The following is a 23918-nucleotide window of genomic DNA, read 5'->3' on the forward strand; positions in this document are numbered from 1 at the left end:
GTTCTACTTTCATCTAAATTTTGACCTTTCTGAATGGGACAACCAGGAAAATGTATTAATGGACCAGGTGGGTGTTGTTGTTTGGCTTATAGCCTACCTCCAGCGAGGTGAGAGCAGCTGTGATCTTTATGTTCTCAATGATAAATAAGGTTGTGTTCTGCTGTGAAGCCATGCTTAACCCAGGTCCCTGCCTAGCGACATGGCTAATCTGTGTCACAGCAGGCAGAAACTCAGTATGTCATCTGTGTCACAGCAGGCAGAAACTGTATTCTCCCACCCTCAAGAAAACCAAGTCGATATATACCACAAAATAATGGTTCACTGTGGCAGCTCATGGGTCCCCCAGTATTGTCTGTCTGCAACCCTACCCTGTCTGAGTGACTGATGGCCTCGGTAATGGTGGAATAGAAAACACCTTTAGATGGGATCTTTCTCAGCATGGACCACCTTCAACTCAACCATTTCTTAATAAGTCAACTGTCGTGGCAATAAAGATTTTATTGTGACCATGAAAACTACACAAGATCTTGACAAGTATTACATATCACTCTGGTATTTTTCACTTTTTTCATTGGTGTCAAAATGTACATTCTTTTATCATGTATACACATACAGTAGCAACAGCTTTTTCAATAGAAAAAGGCACACAATGAAACTAGATGGCACATCTTTACATATCGTAAAGAAGTTTCAAATACAGTACATATACAATGAAGAAAATATATATATATTTTTTTGAGGGCTCAGTCAATGCAATTGCAGATCTAAAAGGCAATTCTCCACAACTGTTACAATAAGTGTTCCAAAAGCATCCAAATCCAACATCCGCCAGAGTCCAACCATTCAATAACACCTGCTTTGAGACACGATCCCATCATGTGCTTATGCTGTACAGTCTATCGAGCTCAGAGCAGCCATCGGAAAGAAAATAGACCTTTTCAGAAGATAGGCCTTTATTTTCCTTTTTTCTATTTTTTAAAGTAAATTCATCCCAGCATAATAGTTCCTGAAAGTGTGCAGCACTGAATGAAGGAGCCTCCACCCCTCTGCTCTCCTCTCTACGAGATGTGACAGAGCTGGCTTCCTGTGGACTGAACAGTAGCACTGTAGACGGAGAGAATGTGCTTATAAAATGGCATCCTATTACTTATAAAGTGGGCAGAGGCTTAGCATCTAGGACGCCTCGCACCATTGGATGCCTTTTCCCCATATTCTAAATGTCCAATAGAAGTGCACAACTTTTGCCCAGGGCCCATAGTGATCTAAGTGTACTATATTGGGAATAGTGTGCCATCTAAAAACAGCTAAGGTTCTGTAAATGCCCTCCACAGAATAGATGAGCCTATCACTGACTGAACACCGGCCACAGGCCATTGTCTGTGTCTCTCCTGAGTTCTCTCCCTCCTGAGGGACTAAACAGCAGCATCAGACTGAATCAGCTGTCCTGTGCTTTGAGTGGACTGGAGGGAGCAGTTCTGAACTGGGGGAGGTAGAGGGGGACACTCCTCATCCCTACCACCGACCCCTCGTCACTGTACTCACTAAACATAGAGTCCTGACTCCCGAGCAAAGGGATGGACTCAACGGACGAGCCCCCTCTCCCCAGAACCATCACCTCTTTGAGAAGCATAGCCCTTGTGTCTTCCTCCTCCTCACTCTCTTCCTGACAGTCCATCCCCAGGTAATACAGGTCCTTCTCCTCAATTACCTCTATCCCCCCATCCCTCTCTCCTCCCAGGGCCTCATCCTCCTGCTCTGAAGTCTCGGAAAACTCCTCGATAGAGTTGTAAGAGCAGGAACGCCGTGGGTCCAGGTCCGACTCTCCGGCTCCGGAATGGGAGATTTCCAGCTCCCACAGGCCTCCGGGGAAGGAGCCCGAGATGTCGGAGTTGTTGCCTGAGAAGTTGCCCTCGTCGCTGGAACTGCTGAGGCTGCCCTCCTGCTTGTAGAGGTGGTGGGGGTTGTCAGAGAGAAGCACGGTGGCGTAGGTCACTGACGGCTGGGCTGAGCTCTCCAAACTCCTGGGGAGATCTGGGAGTTGGAGGCTCTCCTCCTCCTCTGGGAGCCCAGGCACCTCTGAGTCCACACAGAGAGCTGGGGAGGAGGCTGGGATCAGATCCTTGTCTGAGCCTGACGTAGGGGGCCCAGTCTTCTCCATGATGGTGGCCTGGGAGATGGTCTCTGAGACGAGGAGTAGTGGCCAGGCTGGCAGACCCTCTGGGTGGCGGAACAACTGCTCCATAGTGTCAGCCTGGACAAGAAGATAGGAGGAGAGTTAGGACTACAGCAAGGTGAACAAGACTATGGATTAGATATGACTTTTTCAATACTGTGGCAAGCTGTCCTACACAGCACATGCATTTATTGGTCTCTATGGTCTCTTACTGTGTTAGTAGCCTGCTATATCTTTAAGTGTGTTTTCATGGCTAAGTGTGTGTGGAGTAATATTCCTGTACACCTCACCTTCCCGAAGTCAATCCCCTGAGCCCAAGAACAGTTGTTGGGGTTGGGAACATCTTTCCACATAAACTTCTTCATGCTGGGATTCAGACAGAATAGAATTTAACAACAAGGTATGGAGCCTTTCAGTCTCCAATCCAACACTCTCACTCATATACATTTACAAAGCATAGTGCGTTTGTGTACGGATGTGTGCTTAGGTGTAGCTAGGACTGAGGGCAGCATGTGTATGTGAAGTGAGCGCCTCACTCGCTCACCCCCTTTCTCCCTCGTTCTCAGAACACATTCAGCCAATCACCATAGTAATTGAGCCCTGAGGACATTCTGTACATTGTTGAAATGTCACGTATAATCGAATTCCATTCCTAATCAATGTGTCTGACTGTGTTCCTCAGATCAATAACTACCTGGAATCACCATTTTAGTCTTAACCACCTGCACAGAGGCAAAAAACATTGATCTTCTCTTTCTAATGTCAGACACAGTCCAAAAGTACTTTCTGTAAATACACCACTGGTATAGAACAGAACACACCACTGGTATAGAACAGAACACACCACTGGTATAGAACAGAACACTGGTATAGAACAGAATGCAACACTGCAATTGAATGTCTACGACTGAGCAAAAATCTGTTAGCAGTATATACAGTTCATTGTCAAATGATTAAACTTTAAATTATATTCAATAATGATGTGAAATATAATCTTACTGGTTTTGGGATATGACCAGGGTGACGAAGAGGACAATGGAGAGGAAGGCGATGATCATCAGAAGCATGTAGGCAGCAGGCCCAGCATCACTCCCCCTAAAGACTGGAGGACAGGACAACACCCTGTGTAAGTCTATCAGTCAATCAATCAATCCACATTGGATCATATTCCTATTGACAAGATGGCACCAGAGATCAACCAATTTTTTTTGTGTTCATTTCTTTGCGTTGTTTGTAACTTATTTTTAAACTTATTTTGTACATAATGTTGCTGCTTACAGTCTCTTATGACCGAAAATAACTTCTGGGCATCAGAACTGCGATTAATCACCACGGACTGGCAGAATACTTTTTTTCCTTTAACGAGTCCGATGTGAATGACATACTGCTTCCCGGGAACAGGCCCAGATCCCCGTCATTTGTGTGAAGAGAAAGGGGCTAGAGGGCGGGCTGCCTTCTGAGAATTCGTAGCCAATCTAATAAACCCCAACTTCCTTCCATTCTGATAGCAAACGTGCAATCTTTGGAAAATGAAATCTACAGCGAAAAATTAAACAGGCAAAGTGTCAACACAGGACTAAGATCGAATCGTACTACACCAGCTCTGACAATCGTCGGATGTGGCAGGGCTTGCAAACTATTACAGACTACAAAGGGAAGCACGAGAGCTGCCCAGTGACACAAGCCAACCAGAGGAGCTAAAGTACTTCTGTGCTCGCTTCGAGGCAAATAACACTGAAACATGCATGAGAGCACCAGCTGTTCCGGAAGACTGTGATCACGCTCTCCGCAGCTGATGTGAGTAAGACCTTTAGACAGGTCAACATTCACAAGGCCGCAGGGCCAGAGGGATTACCAGGATGTGTACTGCGAGCATGCGCTGACAAACTGGCAGGTGTCTTCACTGACATTTTCAACCTCTCCCTCTCCCTGTCTGAGTCTGTAATACCAACATATTTTAAGCAGACCACCAGAGTCCCTGTGCCCAAGAACACTAATGGACCCTGCCTAAATGACTACTAAATGGCCACGTCTGTAGCCATGAAGTGCTTTGAAAAGCTGGTCATGGCTCACATCAACCCTAGACCCACTACAATTTGCATACCGCCCTAACCGATCCACAGATGATGCAATCTCTATTGCGTTCCACACTGCCCTTTCCCACATGGACAAAAGAAACACCTATGTGAGAATGCTATTCATTAACTACAGCTCAGCATTCAACACCATAGTGCCCTCAAAGCTCATCAATAAGCTAAGGACTAAACACCTCCCTCTGCAACTGGATTCTGGACTTCCTGGCGGGCCGCCCCCAGGTGGTGAGGGTAGGTAAGAACACATCCGCCATTCTGATCCTCAATTCAGGGGTGCGTGCTCAGTCCCCTCCTGTACTCCCTTTTCACTCATGACTGCACGGTCAGGCACGACTCCAACACCATCATCAAGTTCGCAGATGACAACAGTGGTAGGCCTGATCACCGACAAGACAGCGAATAGGGAGGTCGTCAGAGACCTGGCCGTGTGGTGCCAGGACAACAACCTCTCCCTCAACATGATCAAGGCAAAGGAGATGATTGTGGATTATAGGAAAAAGAGGACCGAGCATGCCGTCCAAGAGGCTTCTAAACAGCTTCCACCTCAAGCCATGACTCCTGAACATCTAATCAAATGGATACCCAGACTATTTGCATTGCACCCCCCCTCTTTTATACCGCTGCTACTCTCTGTTATCATCAATGCAGTCACTTTAATAACTCTACCTACATGTACATATTACCTCAACTAACCAGTGCCCCCGCACATTGACTCTGTACCGGTACCCCCCCCCCCCCTGTATAGTCTCGCTATTGTCATTTTACTGCTGCTCTTTAATTACTTTTATTTCTTATTCTCACTCATATTTTTTTTTAAACTGCATTGTGGTTTAGAGGCTCATAAGTAACCTGTTGTATTCGGTGCATGTGACTAATAACATTTGATACCAATACAATACCTTAGAGGATCTGTGATAAAACACTTCTAGAATTGGCACTACATTTTTTAACATATGACTTACATTATAGATGCATGCATTTCAGTGCTTTAATATATAAAATAAACACAATCCATACTCATATGTCAAATACATAGGCTGCGTTTACACAGTCAGCCCAATTTTGATCATTTGTCCAATTATTGTAGAAAGATCTGATTGGTCAAAAGATCCAAATTGGGCTACCAGTGTAAATGCAGCCATTGAGACACATTTTTGGCCTGTTGTATTGTATGTTCCTATCTTGAGGGAGGGCTTACCTTTAGTATACACTGGCTCTCCTTCTCCATCCGCGAACACTGGATACAAAATAAACTCGTACTCATCAGTGTCATAGAAATTACCTGGGAAATATAGTCAGAGGACAGAGAGCGGCTCAGATTAAAACAGATTGAACCATTTAGTCACAGAGAACAGAGGCTCAGATTAGAATAGACTGAACCATATAACGTCACAGAGAACATAGAGACGTGCAGATTAGAACAGATTGAACCATTTATAGTAACAGAGTAAAGAGAGGCTCAGTTTAGAACAGATTCAACCATGTCTATAAAACTCACTAGAGGGCGCCAGAAGCTCACAGCCAACAACCTCTCAAACTGGAACTTCAAACGAATTGAAGTGCCACAGTTTGACTAGAAGCTGTTAAGGAGCCTCTTGGACCTAGACTTGGTGCTCTGGAACCGCTTCCTGTGCGGTAGCAGAGAGAACAGTCTATGACTAGGGTGGCTGGAGTCTTAACATTTGTAGGGCCTTCCTCTGACACCACCTGGTATAGAGGTCCTGGATGGCAGAAAGCTTGGCCGCAGTGATATACTGCACCGTACGCACTACCCTCTAGGCACCTTGTGGTCAGATGTCAAGCAGTTTCCATACCAAGCGGTGATGCAACCGATGGTGCAGCTGTAGAACTTTGAGGATCTGAGGTCCCATGCCAAATCTTTTCAGTCTCTTGAGGGGGAATAGGCATTGTCGTGCCCTCTTCACGACTGTATTGGTGCGTTTGGTCCATGATAGTTTGTTAGTGATGTGGACGCAAAGGAACTTGAAGTGATTGGGGGTATGCTCAGCCCCACTTTTCCTGTTGTCCACAATCAGCTCTTTTGTCTTGCTTACATTGAGGGAGAGGTTGTTGTCCTGGCACCACACTGCCAGGTCTCTGACCTCCTCCCTATAGGCTGCCTCGTTGTTGTTGGTGATCAGGCCTACCACCGTTGGGTTGTCGGCACACTCAATGATGCAGTCATGGGTGAATAGGGAGTACAAGAGGGGACTATTTATAATTTTATTTCACCTTTATTTAACCAGGTAGGCTAGTTGAGAACAAGTTCTCATTTACAACTGCGACCTGGCCAAGATAAAGCAAAGCAGTGCAACACAAACAACAGAGTTACACATGGAATAAACAAGCTAAGAACGCACCCGAGGGCTCCCACGTTGAGGATCAGTGGCAGATGTTTTGTTGCCTACCCTTACCACCGGGGGGAGGCCCGTCAGGAAGTCCAGAATCCAGTTGCAGAGGGAGGTGTTTTTATTTTCAGGGTCCTTAGCTTAGTGATGAGTTTTGTGGGCACAATGGTGTTGAACACTGACATGTAGTGAACGAACAGCATTCTCACATAGGTGTTTATTTTGTCCAGGTGGGAAAGGGCAGTGTGGAGTGACAAGCCTTTCAAAGCACTTCATGGCTACAGATGTGAGTGCTATGGGTCAGTAGTCATGTAGACAGGCTACCTTGGGGATCTTGGGAACCGGGACTATGGTGGTCTGCTTGAAAATGTAGGTATTACAAACTCGGTCACGGAAAGGTTGAAAATGTCAGTGAAGACACTTGCCAGTTGGTCAGCACATGCTCCGAGTATGCATCCTAGTAATCTGTCTGAATGTTGACCTGTTTAAAAGGTCTTGCTCACATCGGCTACGGAGAGTGTAATCACACAGTCATCCGGAACAGCTGGTGCTCTCATGCATGGTTTAGTGGGGCTTGCCTCGAAGCGAGCATAGAAAGCATTTAGCTCGTCTGGTAGGCTTGAGTCATTGGGCTGCTCATGGCTGGGTTTCCCTTTCTAATCCGTAGTAGTTTGCAAGCCCTGCCACATCCGATGTGCTTCAGAGCCGGTGTAGTAGGATTCGATCTTAGTTATGTATTGACGCTTTGCCTGTTTGATGGTTCGGAGGGCACAGGGCAAATTCTTATTAGGGATTTTCTTGTCTCGCTCCTTGAAAGCGGCACCTCTAGCCTTTAGGTCAGTGCAGATGTTGCCTGTAATCCCCGGCTTCTGGTAGGGATATGTACGGTCTCTTTAGGGATGATGTTATCGATGCATTTATTGATGAAGCCAGTGACTGATGTGGTATACTCCTTAATGCCATCGATGAATCCCGGAACACATTCTGTAGTAGCAAAACAGTCCTGTAGCTTAGCATCCACATCAGACCACTTCCGTATTGAGAGAGTCATTGGTACTTCCTGCTTTAGTTTTTGCTTGTAAGCAGGAATCAGGAGGATAGAATTATGGTCAGATTTGTCAAATGGAGGGTGAGCTTTGTATGCTTCTCTGTTTGTGAAGTAAAGTTGGACCAGAGTTTTTTTTCCTCTGGTTGCACATGTGACATGCTGGTAAAAATGAGGTAAAACAGATACGTTTCCCTGCATTAAAGTCCCCGGCCACTAGGAGCACCGCTTCTGGGTGCACATACTCTATACTGCTTATGGCCGTATGTAGCTTGTTGAGTGTGGTCTTAGTGCCTGCATCGGTTTGTGGTGGTAAATATTGATGGAAACTCTTGGTAAATAGTTTATCATGGGGTACTCTACCTCAGACATACAAAACCGAGACTTCCTTAATATTAGAGATTGCGCATGAGCTGTTGTTGACAACAGGACACAGACCACCACCCCTCATCTTACCGGAGGTAGCTGTTATCTTGCTGATGAACGGAAAACCCAGCCAACTGTATATTATCAATTTCCTCGTTCAAACACGACTCGGTGAAACATAAGATATTACAGTTCTAATGTCCAGCTGGTAAGATGGTCTCGAACCGAGCTCTACCAGTTTATTCTCCAGTGATTGCACGTTCGCCAGTAGGACGGATGGTAAAGGAGGATTATCCACTCGACAAATTCTCACAAAGCACCCTGATCTGCGCCCACTGTTTTGGCGTCTCCTCTTTATGCGAATGACAGGGATTTGTGCCTGGTCCGAGAGGAGCCGTACATTTTTGGCCTTCGATTTGTTAAAGAAAGAGAAAGAAAGAGAATGAAAGAGAGAGAGAGAAAGAATGAGAGGGGAAATGAGACGGCAAGGTACAACAGGAAGTACATGTACATACCATATAGGTAGAGGAGCTTGTCAGTAGTGGGAAACCTGGTCCACCTCGCTCTGCTCTCTGGGGTCTGGTCCGGCCTGTCCTGGTGGTTCTGACCGGACCACTCTACGACCAGGGACCACGGTACACTGCTGTTGGGCTGCAGAGACCACAACAGGACCACACAACTACTGTTCACACGGGACGCACTGAATGAACGCACACACTGACCTGGAGAGGGAGGGGCAGAAAAGGGAGGACGAGAGAAAGTGGGGAAAGGAAAGGACGAGAGAGAGAAATAAAAATGAAGTTTATATTTTCTCTTCATGAAAAAGCGGTCGGCTGTGAATGCCCTCACGCGTCTGAGCGGTCGGCTGTGAATGCCCTCACCCACTAGTAGACTTATGATGACTGTGGTTTGAGTTCTGACCCTCTACTGGATGTCCAGTAGGAACAATGCCGATACTCCTCCTTCTGTCTTCATCATCAACACACACGCACACACTTAAGTGAAACTGTCACTAAGGAAGAGGGATAATGCCCTCGAAGCCGGTGGTTGGAGGATATATTGGCAAGGTTTGCCAGCCCATTACTTTCTCGGGCCTAACAACTTCCATGCCAATATATCCTCCAACTACCGGCTTTGAGGGCATTATCACTTTTATCCAACAGGTTACCAACATATTCAAATAATGATCTACATATTTTCATTAAAACCATTTTTATTAATTCATTCGTAGTATTTCATCATTCCACAAGATATCATCCCGACACAAATCTAGAGACGCGACCCAGTCGTTCATTCTTTTTGTTCTGTAGCTATAGACACGAACCAGATGTTCATTCTAAATGGTCCATTGCAATACTGACTGGCAATGTTCTAATCCCTTGCTTGCTAGCTAGCCAACTACGGCTAATTTACAGTCACGTCAAAAAGTGCAGCCAGAATAACAGCAAAGTAGCAGCATTTGCATTTGTTTAAGCTGTTTTCTAGTTTGATTTATTTGGATACATCCATAACAATGAGCTTATGATGCGCGACTTTGCCTGGCAGAGAAAATTCTCTCTCATCAGGACACTGTTCAGACAAAAGAAAGAATCTATGACATTCATTTCAGCTGATTTTATTAAATGAAACCATACATTCTCTTTATTACCCACCCCAGCTGACATAGCTATAGCTACTGATTGTATGTACCATTTATCTGTACATTCTCCTGGATTGTGCATTGGTTGAAATATCTGTCTCAGTCTGTGCTACTACTTCTGCTGCCTTGCTTCAGCCTTTAAGGTGTTGATGGTGCTGCAGTGTTGACTTTGTTTTCGGCCAGGATGTTGCTCCAGAGTTTACTGTCGGTTAGTGACGGACGCCAGTAGCTATGGAGCGAACCTTCGCACCCATGTCCACTCACTGACAATCTCCCTCGCTTCTAAACCAGCATTGGCCAGTTTCTGGTCTGTCGTTGTCCTGATGCTGTGATTAGTGTATGAAGTTGTTCCAGCTGCCCTACAGATCTTGGGTAAAAGTGCTGCCAGATACTTCACGCCCATCGGCTCTGTGTAACCAATCCATTGGCATGCCGCCAAAAATTAAAAATAAATGTTCCAGTTTTCGCAACAAAGTATCGATTTAGCCAGTCAACTGAAAAAAAGTATGTGTTGCTATGACAACCAGCTCAATTTGCTGCTTTACATGGGACGGTGGAGATCCCAATTCAATATCGAAAAAGGTCTGAGAGACAGACAGCCAAGTTTATTCAAATCTCTGCTGTTGAAAACCTAGTCTAAAAAGAGATGGGAGATAATGTCTAGATGCTTTTTACAGTGGAGATCAAGATTTAGCAGGTGGTAACTTGTGAAATAGACACCGGCTGGAATGTGATTTTAACCAATCAGCATTCAGGATTAGACCCACCCGTTGTATAAACACACTGATTATATACCATGGATCTTGACTGGGAACGAATCTTGGTGGAATAATACAATTCCGAATGAATTGTGTTTCTATAACGCAAGAACATGCACAACATAACAGTATCAATAGCATAATATTACACTACTATAACACCGATAAACAAGGCTATAAACATAGCAGAATAAACAATAACCTAAACCATAAACATCTTGTCGTAGAGAGAGAAACCAATTACTGACAAGAAATATTTATGTCACCCTCTCTCTCTGGCCCATAGCCACAGGAAGTAGGGGTACTGAGGGTCCTGCAGCATGCCCTGAAAAATATGAATAAAAGTAGTGCACTGGGCCTTTTACAATCTAACAATTTTTTCAGAATGGCACAAATTCCCCGATATCAGGGTACTCATGTTTGCTTTCAGAGCATATTTGATCCCAAATTATATGCATCTATTTCATGTTGGATGCACGGTTAGGCTAAATGAGTCAATGTAGCCTATGTGCATTCGGGAAGTATTTCTCACATTTTTTATTTATTTTTTTAAACGTTACAACCTAAAACAAATCCTCATCAATCTACACACAATACCCCATAATGGCAAAGCGGAAGCAGATTTTTCGATTATTATTTTTTTTGCGCAAATGTATTCAAAATAAATAACAGAAATACCTGAATACCTTAAGTATTCAGACCCTTTGCTATGAGACTCGAAAACTTATTGGAGTCCACCTATGGTAAATTCAATTGATTGGACATGATTTGGAATTGCACACACCAGTCTATGTAACAGTTGACAGTGCATGTCAGAGCAAAAACCAATCCATGAGGCCGAAGGAATTTTCCGTAGAGCTCAGAGAGAGGATTGTGATCCGGGGAAGGGTACCAAAACATTTCTGCAGAATTGAAGGTCCCCAAGAACACAGTGGCCTCCAAGTTTGGAAACACCAAGACTCTTCCTAGAGCTGGCCGTCCAGCCAAACTGAGCAATTGGGGAAGAAGGGCCTTGGTCAGGGAGGTGACCAAGAACCAGATGGTCACTCTGACAGAGCTCTAGAGTTAATTTGGGGAGATGGGAGACCCTTTCAGAAGGACATCTCTGCAGCCCTCCACCTATCAGGCCTTTAAGGTAGAGTGGCAAGACTGAAGACACTAGACGGAAGGACTTTCAGACCATGAGAAACTAGATTTTCTGGTCTGATGAAACCATGATTGAAGTCTTTGGCCTGAATGCCAAGCATCAGGTCTGGAAGAAACTTCCACCATCCCTATGGTGAAGTATGGTAGTGGCAGCATCATGCTGTGGGGATGTTTATCAGTGGAAGGGACTGGGAGACTAGTCAGGAGTGAGGGAAAGATGAACAATGAACAAAGTACATAGAGATCCTTGATGAAAACCTGCACCAGTGCGCTCAGGACCTCAGACTGGGGCGAAGGTTCACATTCCAACAGGACAATGACCCTAAACACACAGCCAAGACAATGCAGGGGTGGCTTCGGGACAAGTCTCTGAATGTTCTTGAGTGGCCCAGCCAGAGCCCGGACTTGAACCCGATCGAACATCTCTGGAGAGACCTGAAAATAGCTGTACAGCGACGCTCTCCATCCAACCTGACAGCGCTTGAGAGGATCTGCAGATAAGAATGGGAGAAACTTTACTAATGTAGGTGTGGCAAGCTTGTAGCTTCATACCCAGGATGACTCGAGGCTGTAATCGCTGCCAAAGGTACGTAAATGTAATATCGTTTTTTAAAAGTCAATTTGCAAACATTTAAAAAAAATCTGTTTTTGCTTTGTCATTATAGGGTATTGTGTGTAGATTGAGGGAAAAACATTTTTTTGTTTTAGAATAAGGACGTAACAAAATGTGGAAAAAGTCAAGGGGGCTGAATACTTTCCGAATGCACTGTATGATGAGGTTGAGTAGTACATTGTGGACGCCATTCCACAGACCTTTTAACCTAATATAAACTTAATGTTGAGGTGATAATGTCTATGGGACATTTTTATTTGAGTTTCTTTTACAGGGACAGTGAAAAGTGCCGGTTTTAGCCAGCCGGCTAATTTTCAACCGCAGTCCCTGGGCAGGTTATTCAAAACAATTACAATAGAGACAAACAATGAGCAGTGAGCACATGCAGAGCAACATAGGACAAGCAACACGTAGCATGCAGACAGAGCAGCAACACAAAAAGCAACAAAGTGTTTCCAAATCTCACAAGCTACAGACAACAGATAACATGGACAGCGGCAATACACAGCTAGGGATAATGTTCACAAGTCTGATTGTCCTTTTGCCATCCCACGTTTGTTTTTGCTGTTCTCCAAGTAGCATTTTAGAGTTTTAAAATTGTGTCAAAGTATAAATGAGCTTCAACTGGTGGATGTATTTCTACACACTCCACTTTGCCATACCCCAGGCACAGATAGAACAATGAGACGGATATTTCACTGGATGTAGAAATATGAAGTATCCGCTTGGCATTTCCACTCACCACCAAATATTTTTTTACATTTGTTTTTACATTTTACCTTTATTTAACTAGGCAAGTCAGTTAAGATATGGTAATGAGAGGAAGCCCAGTGGCGGGCAGAGGGAACGAGATGGATTTTGGCCTACATTCTGCAAATTTTCTCATAGATGAATCTCAATACAGTTTTCTGTTCCCAAAACTAGAATCTGATATGAACAGAGTGGACAAAGTTTTGTAGACTTTTTCCTTTGCAAAAGTTAAGAAATCGTGTTGTTTACGAGTGCAAAGTTGAATTGTGTTATTGCACACGCGCATTTCCCAGAGTAGGCGTTCCCTGACGGAAATATGCAGATGTCTGCTAGAACGGACCAATAGGATCTCGCTAGCTTGTGCTTGGCTCTGCCCACCTCCTTACTTGTTCTGCCCACTATGAATCATCTGTTCCCATTGGAAACGACAGGCTGTGGTCCATCTTCGTTTAGTTATAAAAATCTTTGCCCTAGGTTTAGCTGAACGTCATCCCCAAACTTCCCGCTGCTATGCTCCGGGCTGGTGTGAGAATCTGCAATGCTTATCTTATCGTATCTGCCCCAGCACCACAGGGTCATGAATTACTCTGCACATGCGGGTGCTCCATGACCTGTCTGGGAAGGTTCTAGAAGCTCGCAACAAACCACTCTTAACAAAGGCCACTATGGAAAGCGCAGCGGTAGCATGTGTATATGAAAAACTGTGTTTACCAACACAACAGTGACACCTACGGTAACGGGGCATAATGCTATAAATGATATGCTAAACAGAATAGTAATAACTGTACTATAGAAAATATGGTTCCAAATTGAGCATAGTTACTGAGTCATTTGTGGTTATTACCCCCATTACTACACAACATGTAAAAAGAAACCCGATAGACCCCCCCCCCGCCCCCGAAACTTACATTTCAATTCACGCACAACATTCAGGTATTCATGTTACTATCCACAATAAAAATTGTCCTCAGAAATTGTGCGTCTTCTTTCTTCCTATGATGAGTGAGGGATTCCTAAAAGGGTAGGCTGCTGGGAATTAGCAAAACGAAGAGTGTTGCCCTCCTGTCCTTGACTAGAAAATAAACTGAACATCATATTTCATTTTTTTGGCCCATCCAAGTTGAGAGACCACTACCTATTTTACTAATAATAACAGTACCAGCATCACAGTTAATGGTTTCCTCTCAGCCAACAAGTTATTCATGAAAATATGAATAACAGATAAACACACAACAAACATCCTGGTGTGTCACAAAGACATGTGCCGAGAAGAGCTCCATTTGACAATGAATTCCAAGTCCATTATAATAATTAGAGATGATGGTTTTTGATCCACTCTCAGGCTTTTAACTGACATCAACATTCCTAATCATTTATATTTGAGTCATTTAGCAGACGCTCGTACCCAGAGCGACTTACAGGAGCAATTAGGGTTAAGTGCCTTGCTCAAGGGAACATCAACAGATTTCCCACTTAGTTGGCTCGGGGATTCAAGCCAGCGACCTTTCGGGTAAACTGGTCCAAAATGTTTAACCACCAGGCTACCTGCTGCTGTTCTCACCCTTCCTCTCCTCTCCCTCTCTAGTGAAGCCGCACCCCACTCTGGTCTTGAGGCAGTGAGCATGCCCAGTTTAGACCAACATGCCTGTTATCTCTCACTGATGACCACAAAGTCAGAAACATAGTATTTCAACTGACTATGACATGAAGCAAGAACACCAACTAAATATGCTATTTAAATTGGGAAAACAAACAAGCAGTTTTCAAATAACATTTTCTTTCTTCCCAGATATTTGTTTCTGAACGCAAACTCTTTTGACTGCTAGTAATCTGTTTATGCTAGTAATCTGTGTACTGGGTATAACAGTCCTTCAGCCCTATACAAATACAGTACATTCCCATTCAGTGTATTTTTCAGCAGCGACTTACGTTTGGGGTGTCTATCCAGGGTCATGTGGGTGTTCCTAGTGGAAGAGCCCTGGCTGTTCTGAGCCTTGACCGTCACAGAGTGGACCTCCCCTCTCCACTCAAAGCTATAGGATGACACCAGGCCTATTCTCTCCTCAGTAACAGTGCCCCCAGAGTCCTGGTGCTGTACTACAAGTTCCTCCACACAGTAGGTTGGCTCCACTATGGGGGAATGCTATGGGGAAGAGGAGAGGGAAGAGTTGAGACTATCAAGGACTGTAATGAGGATTTGTTATCCAATGTGCTACTTCCTTAGATTCTCTGATCTGATCTGAGATAGGTAACTGAGTACTGCTGTATTGCACAGACTCATCTATTATTTTCAGAATAAACTAAGAACAACGATATAGTGAAAGGGGAGGAGGCACCTGAGTACACATGTTCAAAAATATCTAACTCTCTGATGTTGACATTTAAACCACATACGATGAAACATGTAATGTGTCCTCTGAAGGCTATGGACTGTACCTCGAAGAGAAGAGTGACGTTCGTCTGCATACTTGCTGGATCCTCCTGAAACACTCGCCAGAAATCAGGACCCTGGTCAGGAGCTGAGAGAACAGAATATAGATGTTACAGCTGTGTGTGTGTGTGTGTGTGTGTGTGTGTACCTACTGTATGACTGAGGCTTGAATCTCTTATCAGAACGTTATTTTCCATTGGCAGCAGGCTACATGAAAACAGGCTACATGGAACAGCTGGATAGGGGAAACGGCTCGAGTCGTACAAAATGGAATATAATGTTGCAGATAAAGTTCTAAAGACCTACATCGCTATACTGAGAAGGTTTTAGGTTCAATAAGGACATATTTGGGTGTTTTTGAAGCATTTGTTAATGTTTATTCGGACCCCCGTACTGTACAACGAGGATGAGGAAGCGAATCGCTGGTTGGGGTAGGTTTCTCAAAAACAAGTGAAATCACAAGATCACATGGATCTTTTTATTTCTTTATGACACTAACCTGTATAAATAAAAGTGAAATGACATGCATGAAGTGATGAGGAAGTCATCCAGTACAATAATGTACCTCTGCTGTTGTGAGTGGTGGTGTAGAGCAAGTGACTCCAGTCACTCCAGGTCCCGGAGCCGTTGATGTGCATACAGCGGACCTGCACATTGTACACCCCACACACATCTGGTTCAAGGACCTCAGCCCACGACTCAGTCTGCAGAGCTAGGACCTGTGGAACATATTCCAATTAAATCACATATTTACACCAAATAATTTATTTCTCAATGATAGCTTCAAAATAAATAAATATTTATCCATTAACTCATAAGCAAATGGATTTTGGGAAAATACACTACATGACCAAAGTTATGTGGAGAGATGCTCTTCGAACATCTCATTCCAAAATTATGGATATTAATATGGAGTTGGTCCCCCCTTTGCTGCCATAACAGTCTCCGCTCTTCTGGGAAGGAGTTCCACTAGATGTTGGAACTGCTGAGGGGACTTGCTTCCATTCAGCCACCCGAGCATTAGTGAGGTCGGGCATTGAAGTTGGGCGATTAGGCCTGACTCGCAGTCAGCTTTCCAATTCATCCAAATGGTGTTTGATGGGGTTGAGGTCAGGGCTTTGCGCAGGCCAGTCAAGATCTTCCACACCGATCTCGACAAATCAATTCTGTATGGACCTCACTTTGTGCACAGGGGCATTGTCAGGCTGAAAACAGGAAAGGGCCTTCCCCAAACGGTTGCCAAAAAGTTGGAAGCACAGAATCGTTTAGAATGTCATTGTATGCTGTAGCGTTAAGATTTCCCTTCACTGTAATTAAGGGGCCTAGCCCAAAGCATGAAAGATAGACCATTATTACTCCTCCCCCAAACTTTACAGTTGGCACTATGCATTCGGGCAGGTAGCATTCTCCTGGCATCCTCCAAACCCAGATTTGTCTGTCGGACTGCCAGATGGTGAAGAATGATTTATCACTCCAGAGAACACGTTTCCACTGCGCCAGAGTCCAATGTCCGCGAGCTTTACACCACTCCATCTGACGCTTGGCATTACGCTTGGTGATCTTATGCTCGTGTGCGGCTGCTCGGCCATGGAAACCCATTTCATGAAGCTCCCGACGAACAGTTATTATGCTGACATTGCTTACAGAGGTAGTTTGGAACTCGGTAGTGAGTGTTGCAACCTAGGATAGACGATTTTTACATGCTATGTGCTTCAGCATTATGCGGTTCTGTTCTGTGAGCTTGTGTGGCCTACCACTTCACGGCTGAGACGTTGTTGCTCCTAGATGTTTTTACTTCACAATAACAGCACTAACAGTTGACCGGGGCAGCTCTAGCAGGGCAGAAAGTTGACGAACTGACTTGTTGGAAAGTTGGCATCCTATGATGGTGCTACGTTGAAAGTCACTGAGCCCTTCAGTAAAGCCATTCTACTGCCAATATTTCTCTATGGAGACTGCATGGCTGTGTGCTCAATTTTATACACTTGTCAGCAACGGGTATGGCTGATATAGTCGAATCCACTAATTTTAAGGATTGTCCATATACTTCTGTATATATAGTGTATACTGTACGTCTTAAAATATATGAATGTTAGGTGATCCAGTAAGAGAGGGAACATTTTGAATGGAGAAAAGATTTCCAAAATACCCATGTGCCCAGAGATGGTGGGCATTTCCAAAATACCCATGTGCCCAGAGATGGTGGGCATTTCCAAAATACCCATGTGCCCAGAGATGGTGGGCATTTCCAAAATACCCATGTGCCCAGAGATGGTGGGCATTTCCAAAATACCCATGTGCCCAGAGATGGTGGGCATTTCCAAAATACCCATGTGCCCAGAGATGGTGGGCATTTCCAAAATACCCATGTGCCCAGAGATGGTGGGCATTTCCAAAATACCCATGTGCCCAGAGATGGTGGGCATTTCCAAAATACCCATGTGCCCAGAGATGGTGGGCATTTCCAAAATACCCATGTGCCCAGAGATGGTGGGCATTTCCAAAATACCCATGTGCCCAGAGATGGTGGGCATTTTCAAAATACCCATGTGCCCAGAGATGGTGGGCATTTTCTAAATTAAAAATATTCTCCAAAATATTCTCATCTGCCCACCAAAAGTGTTAATCAAAGGATTTATTAAAATGACGTATTCTGCTTCATGCCACCAAGTCAGTGTTCCTCTACCAGTAAATGCCATGTATTTTAGGGCAAATAATGCCACTCCTAGATCAGAGATAGAAAATAGAGACCAGCTGATGCTCTTGGCCAGGCGGTTGGAGCTAGATGAGCTCAAGGCCGCATCCGATTTGGCCCCCTATTCAGGGTTCCCCAACTAGCAGCCCACTGGCCGAATTTGGCCCCCTATTCAGGGTTCCCCAACTAGCAGCCCACTGGCCGAATTTGGCCCGCCGGTGATTTTATTTCGCCTCCCAGATTTTCTGAGCAAAACAAAAAGTTAGATATAAAACATTCTTTTGACATAAAATACAGTAAAAACACCAGCAAATCAGCTACAATTGATTTTAATATTGGAAATATCTGTTCCAAAATTATTCCCACGCATAATAGAGAGATACATGTAATCGTATACTAATGTAAACCAGGTTTGAAATTATTACGTTTTAGTCAAATAATATATCTGTTTGGGCTTCTTGCGGTCAATTTACAGTCCACAAATGATTTGTAATTATGTTCTGGCACCCTGACCATCCGTTCAAGAATAAATCGGCGGCCCCCGGCTGAATCTAGTTGATGATCCCTACATAGTGCATCATTTTGACCAGAGCACTCTGGCAAGAGCCCTACGTACCTGCCAGAATGGATGGGCCTTGCCAGTTGAGAGGGCATAGCGGACCTGGTACTGCATATCATAGATGGGCAGTTCTGGGGGCACCCACGCCAGCTTTAGGACCCCACTGGGCATGCTCACTGCCTCAAGGCCTGAGGGAGGATGGGGCTTCACTAGAAGAAGGGAGAGGACAGTCATTATGTAGCCTGGTCAAGCAGACTATACATGTTTTAAAAACATATACTAAATATTATTAACACATGCTGGTGCAGTAGGTTTCAAAAAGCCGCAACATGTAAGAAAATAAATGTAACAAGACCAGAACTCCTATACTGGTCCTAACTCACCGTGATCCATAGGTGTGATGTAGACAGGATGTGACCTCGTGCTGTTGTCCGTCTTGGCCTCCATCCACAGCTTGTAGCAGGAAGTCACTCTTATTGGCTGCAGATTGCAGCTCTTCACTCCCCTATAGCCGCTGGACTCACACTTCGCCTGCCTGACCACACCCACTGGCACACCCACCCTCTCCGCCTCCTCCATGACGTCACAGGACAGGTCGGCCACCCTGGAGAATTTAATGGACACACACACACAAAGACCGTCAGGGTGAAAACACCTTTACCACTTCTGGGTATGTATGAACCATGTCATAGTCAATGGTATGCAACAAGTAAACTTCTACACTGCCTGAGTTTTGAAATCAAGGCAATAATTCACAAATTATCACACACACAGTCATTTACATTTTGCTTGACAACCTGGACTCAGGGGTAGATGTAACATAGTAAACATAAATCTGTCTCCCTCCATTTAGGTGGGCCTAGCCCTGTCAAGGATGCCATGGTTGTCCTTAGTTTAAAGATGGACAAAACACCTGTCTCTGGATTACATCTGTTTAGCTATCATTCTCCATCCATCCACCCAACCATTCATCCCACTGATTTCAAAAACTCAGTCTTCCAGGAAATGGAGAGCAACACTTATGCAGTTCTACTAAGCAATATATATTTTCTTTATATATATTTTTTTTATATTTAAGTCGCATTAGACAGGATTACCTACACGTTATTAAGGCACATGAAAGTTCACGTTGCAGAAGGCATTTCTGGCCAAAAACTCAATTTGATAAAAAAAATAAAAATTAGGCTCTCGTGTAAAGTAGTGACCCGCGACATACTGTACACCTAGTTTCCTGAAACGGGTCACAAATAGCTAAAATCAGGCCTTCATGGTTGAATTGCTGCAAAGAAACCACAACTAAAGGACCCCAATAAGAAGAAGAGACTTGCTTGGCCCAAGAAACACGAGCAATGGATATTAGACCGGTGGAAATCTGTCCTTTGGTCTGAGGAGTCCAAATTTGAGATTTTTGGTTCCAACTGGCATGTCTTTGTGAGACGCAGAGTAGGTGAACGGACGATCTCCGCAAATGTGGTTCCCACCGTGAAGCATGGAGGAGGAAGGTGTGATGGTGCTTTGCTGGGGACACTGATTTAGTTAGAATTTAAGGCACACTTAACCAGTATGCTTATCACAGCATTCTGCAGCGATATACCATCCCATCTGGTTTGCACTTAGTGGGACTATCATTTTGTTTTCAACAGGACGATGACCCAACACACCTCCAGGCTGTGTAAGGGCTATTTGACCAAGAAGGAGAGTGATGGAGTGCTGCATCAGATGACCTGGCCTCCACAATCACCGACCTCAACCCAGTTCAGATGGTTTGGGATGAGTTGGAGCGCAGAGGGAAGGAAAAGCAGCCAACAAGTGCTCAGCATATGTGGGAACTCCAAGACTGTAGGAAAAGCATTCCAGGGGAAGCTGTTTGAGAGAATGGCAAGAGTGTGTAAAGCTGTCATCAAGGCAAAGGGTGACTACTTTGAAGAATCTCAAATATATTTTGATTATATATATTTTGAACACTTTTTTGGTTACTACATGACTCCATGATATGTGCTATTTCATAGTTTTGATGTTTTCACTAGTATTTGACAATGTAGAAAATAGTCCAAAAAAAAAAAGAAAAAAAAAAAAAGAAAAACTTGAATGAGTAGGTGTGTCCAAACTTTTGACTGGTACTGTACGTGACCCGTTTCAGGACGCTAGGCATATGGTCACGTCACTACTTCACAGGAGGCATTTGATATTTATCAAAATGTGTCTTTTTTTGGCCAGAAATGCATAATGTTAGATAGCATTTGGTGTAGGGGGACAAAATACTTTTATGCACAATGGCGCACGTGCAGCTGGTTTGGGTTCTGTGTTTTATACAGTAGATTTGTTCTGTGTGCGCTATTGCATGGTGGCTAGCTATGACAATCTGTTTGTAGCGCTAGTAGTATTGTATGGGTTATTGGTTGGTTTGGGTTAATTAATACACATTGTTTAGTAAGCTCAAACCATTAAAATTGTAGCAACCAGGAAATGACAGAGCGATTTATGTACACTACATCTAACAAAGAGCCAAATGTAAGATCCTCCAGTATTTCAAATGCTCTAATAGACTGATCTTAATCATAAGATAACCAATAGTCACTTTAACTTTATGTGTACAGGTGTATGTGTAGGTTTTACAGGTTTTTGTGTAGGTTGTACAATGCTGTAAGTAGTATTTACCTGGACATGAAGTTGATTCCACCTATAGGTAGGTTGTTCCACCTACAGGTCATACTGTCCAGATCCCCACTGGTCACACAGCTGATATCAATGACCGGATCTAAAACACACAGATAATCTACATCAAATAAATACATTTCCAGGCCTCCCACAGTGGTCTAGGGCACTGCATCGCAGTGCTAGCTGTGCTACCAGAGACTCTGGGTTCGCGCCCAGGCTCTGTCGCAGCCGGCCGCGACCGGGAGGTCCGTGGGACAACGCACAATTGGCCTAGCGTCGTCCAGGTTAGGGAGGGTTTGGCCGGTAGGGATATCCTACCGGCCAAAAGGGATATCCTTGTCTCGTAGCCGGGCGCAGTGCACGCTAACCAGGTAGCCAGGTGCACGGTGTTTCCTCCGACACATTGGTGCGGCTGGCTTCCGGGTTGGATGCGTGCTGTGTTACGAAGCAGTGCGGCTTGGTTGGGTTGTGTTTCGGAGGACGCATGGCTTTCGACCTTCGTCTCTCCCAAGCCCGTACGGGAGTTGTAGCGATGAGACAAGATAGTAACTACTAACAATACCACAAAATTGGGGAGAAAGTGGGGTAAAAAAACAAAATAAATAAATAAAAATATATATTTTTTTCCTGAGGTCTAACCCTAACCCAATCCAAACAACCATCCATCCATCCCAGCACACCTTTAATGTAGATCGTTGAGTAGTGGTAGTTACAGCTATACATCTCCCCAAAAGGCTGGCAGCAATGCAGGGTGTCAGACAGTCTCTGCTCCGATGGTCGAACCGTTATCTTACTGACACGGTCGTTGACTGCAGCGTACTGGCTCTTAGGAAGGCGGTCACGGGAGTTAAGAATCCAGACCATGGTGCTGGCGTTCACCCGGAGGTCATTGCACACACAATAGACGGTCACGCTGTCTCCAAAGCTGGCCACTACTCGCTCAGGGAGATATGTCACATCTGAAACAAAGCAAAGTGAACTCAGTCAGAAAAACTGTACAACAGGCTAATAGCCACATCACATAAAACCTTCAAACCTTTCTAAACTTTATTAGGGTAATGTCAAAAGTAAGTCAAGCCATTGTTTATAGGGAAAATTTGAGGTGGAAATTTTATCGCAGCAAACATAACATTACAGTTGGAACTAGTGGTTAACTGCCTGTTCAGGGGCAGAACGACAGATTTGTACATTGTCAGCTCGGGGACTTGAACTTGCAACCTTCCGGTTACTAGTCCAACGCTCTAACCACTAGGCTACCCTGCCACCCCATATATGGCACATATGGCAGGGTCTACAGACAATCACGGACTACAAAAGGAAAACCAGCCACGTGGTGGACACCAACGTCTTGCTTCCAGTCAAACTAAACACCTTCTTCACCCACTTTGAGGATAACACAGCGCCACCGACGCGGCCCGCTACCAAGGACTGTGGGCTCTCCTTCTCTGTGACCGACGTGAGTAAGACATTTAAATGTGTAAACCCTTGCAAAGCTGCTGGCCTAGACGGCATCCCTAGCCTCATCCTCAGAGCATGCGCAGACCAGCTGGCTGGTGTGTTTACAGACCTATTCAATCTCTCACTATCACACTCTGATGTCCCCACATGCTTCAAGATGGCCAGCATTGTTCCTGTACCCAAGAAAGCAAAGGTATCTGAAATGAATGACTATCACCCCATACCACTCACTTCTGTCATCATGAAGTGCTTTGAGAGACTAGTCAAGGATCATATCACCTCTACCTTACCTGTCGCCCTAGACCCACTTCAATTAGCTTACCGCCCCAATAGGTCCACAGACGATGCAATCGCCATCACACTGCCCTATCCCATCTGCACAAGAAGAATACCTACGTAAGAATGTGGTTCATTGACTATATCTCAGCATTCAACACCATAGTACCCTCCAAGTTCATCATTAAGCTCGAGGCCCTGGGTCTTGACACCGCCTGTACTCCCATGACTGCGTAGTCACGCACGCCTCCTACTCAAATCATCAAGTTTGCAGACGACACAACAGAAGTAGGCTTGATTACCAACAATGACGAGACAGCCTACAGGGAGGAGGTGAGGGCTCTGGGAGTGTGGTGCCAGGAAAATAACCTCTCGCTCAACGTCAACAAAACAAAGGAGATGATCATGGACTTCAGGAAACAGCAGAGGGAGCACCCCCCCCTATCCACATCAACGGGACCGCAGTGGACAAGGTGGAAAGCTTCACATTTCTCAGCGTACACATCACTGACAAACTGAAATGGTCCAACCAAACAGAGATCGTGGTAAAGAAGGCACAACAGTGATCCTTCGATCTCAGGAGGCTGAAGTATTGTAGCTTGGCACCTATAACCCTCACAAAAGCTTACCAACGCACAATTGAGAGCATCCTGTCGGGCTGTATCACCGCCTGGTACGACAACTGCACCGCCCACAACCACATGGCTCTCCAGAGGGTGGTGCGGTCTGCCCAACGCATCACTGGGGGCAAACTACCTGCTACTTTCAGAACTACTCATTCAAGTGTTTTTATTTTGACTATTTTCTACATTGTAAAATTTTAACTATTGACTAACTATTGACTTTAACTATAGTGAAGACATCAAAACTATGAAATAACACGAGTCATGTCGTAACCAAAAAAAGTGTT

At 44.6% G+C, this 23918-nt stretch overlaps 1 protein-coding gene across 2 annotated transcripts in view; it reads right to left on the bottom strand.

Annotated features, from left to right (window-relative positions):
- Nucleotides 1–478: 478 nt before the first annotated feature.
- The window catches only part of LOC139409471 (leptin receptor), a 79414-nt gene continuing 55974 nt past the window's right edge, over nucleotides 479–23918 (bottom strand). The window contains exons 9-20 of one of the 2 annotated variants that reach the window (XM_071154652.1): nucleotides 21955–22233; nucleotides 21275–21374; nucleotides 19000–19220; nucleotides 18674–18825; nucleotides 15928–16081; nucleotides 15368–15450; nucleotides 14861–15074; nucleotides 8541–8747; nucleotides 5465–5548; nucleotides 3173–3275; nucleotides 2464–2539; nucleotides 479–2251 (exon numbers count right to left, since the gene is read on the bottom strand). In XM_071154652.1, the coding sequence (XP_071010753.1) occupies nucleotides 1436–2251; nucleotides 2464–2539; nucleotides 3173–3275; nucleotides 5465–5548; nucleotides 8541–8747; nucleotides 14861–15074; nucleotides 15368–15450; nucleotides 15928–16081; nucleotides 18674–18825; nucleotides 19000–19220; nucleotides 21275–21374; nucleotides 21955–22233 (2489 nt within the window). In that variant the 3' untranslated portion in view covers nucleotides 479–1435. The remainder of the gene's footprint in view (nucleotides 2252–2463; nucleotides 2540–3172; nucleotides 3276–5464; nucleotides 5549–8540; nucleotides 8748–14860; nucleotides 15075–15367; nucleotides 15451–15927; nucleotides 16082–18673; nucleotides 18826–18999; nucleotides 19221–21274; nucleotides 21375–21954; nucleotides 22234–23918) is intronic. The other variant, XM_071154654.1, reaches the window with a different exon arrangement.

Source organism: Oncorhynchus clarkii, chromosome 5 (assembly GCF_045791955.1).
Source record: "Oncorhynchus clarkii lewisi isolate Uvic-CL-2024 chromosome 5, UVic_Ocla_1.0, whole genome shotgun sequence".
NCBI lineage: Eukaryota > Metazoa > Chordata > Actinopteri > Salmoniformes > Salmonidae > Oncorhynchus > Oncorhynchus clarkii.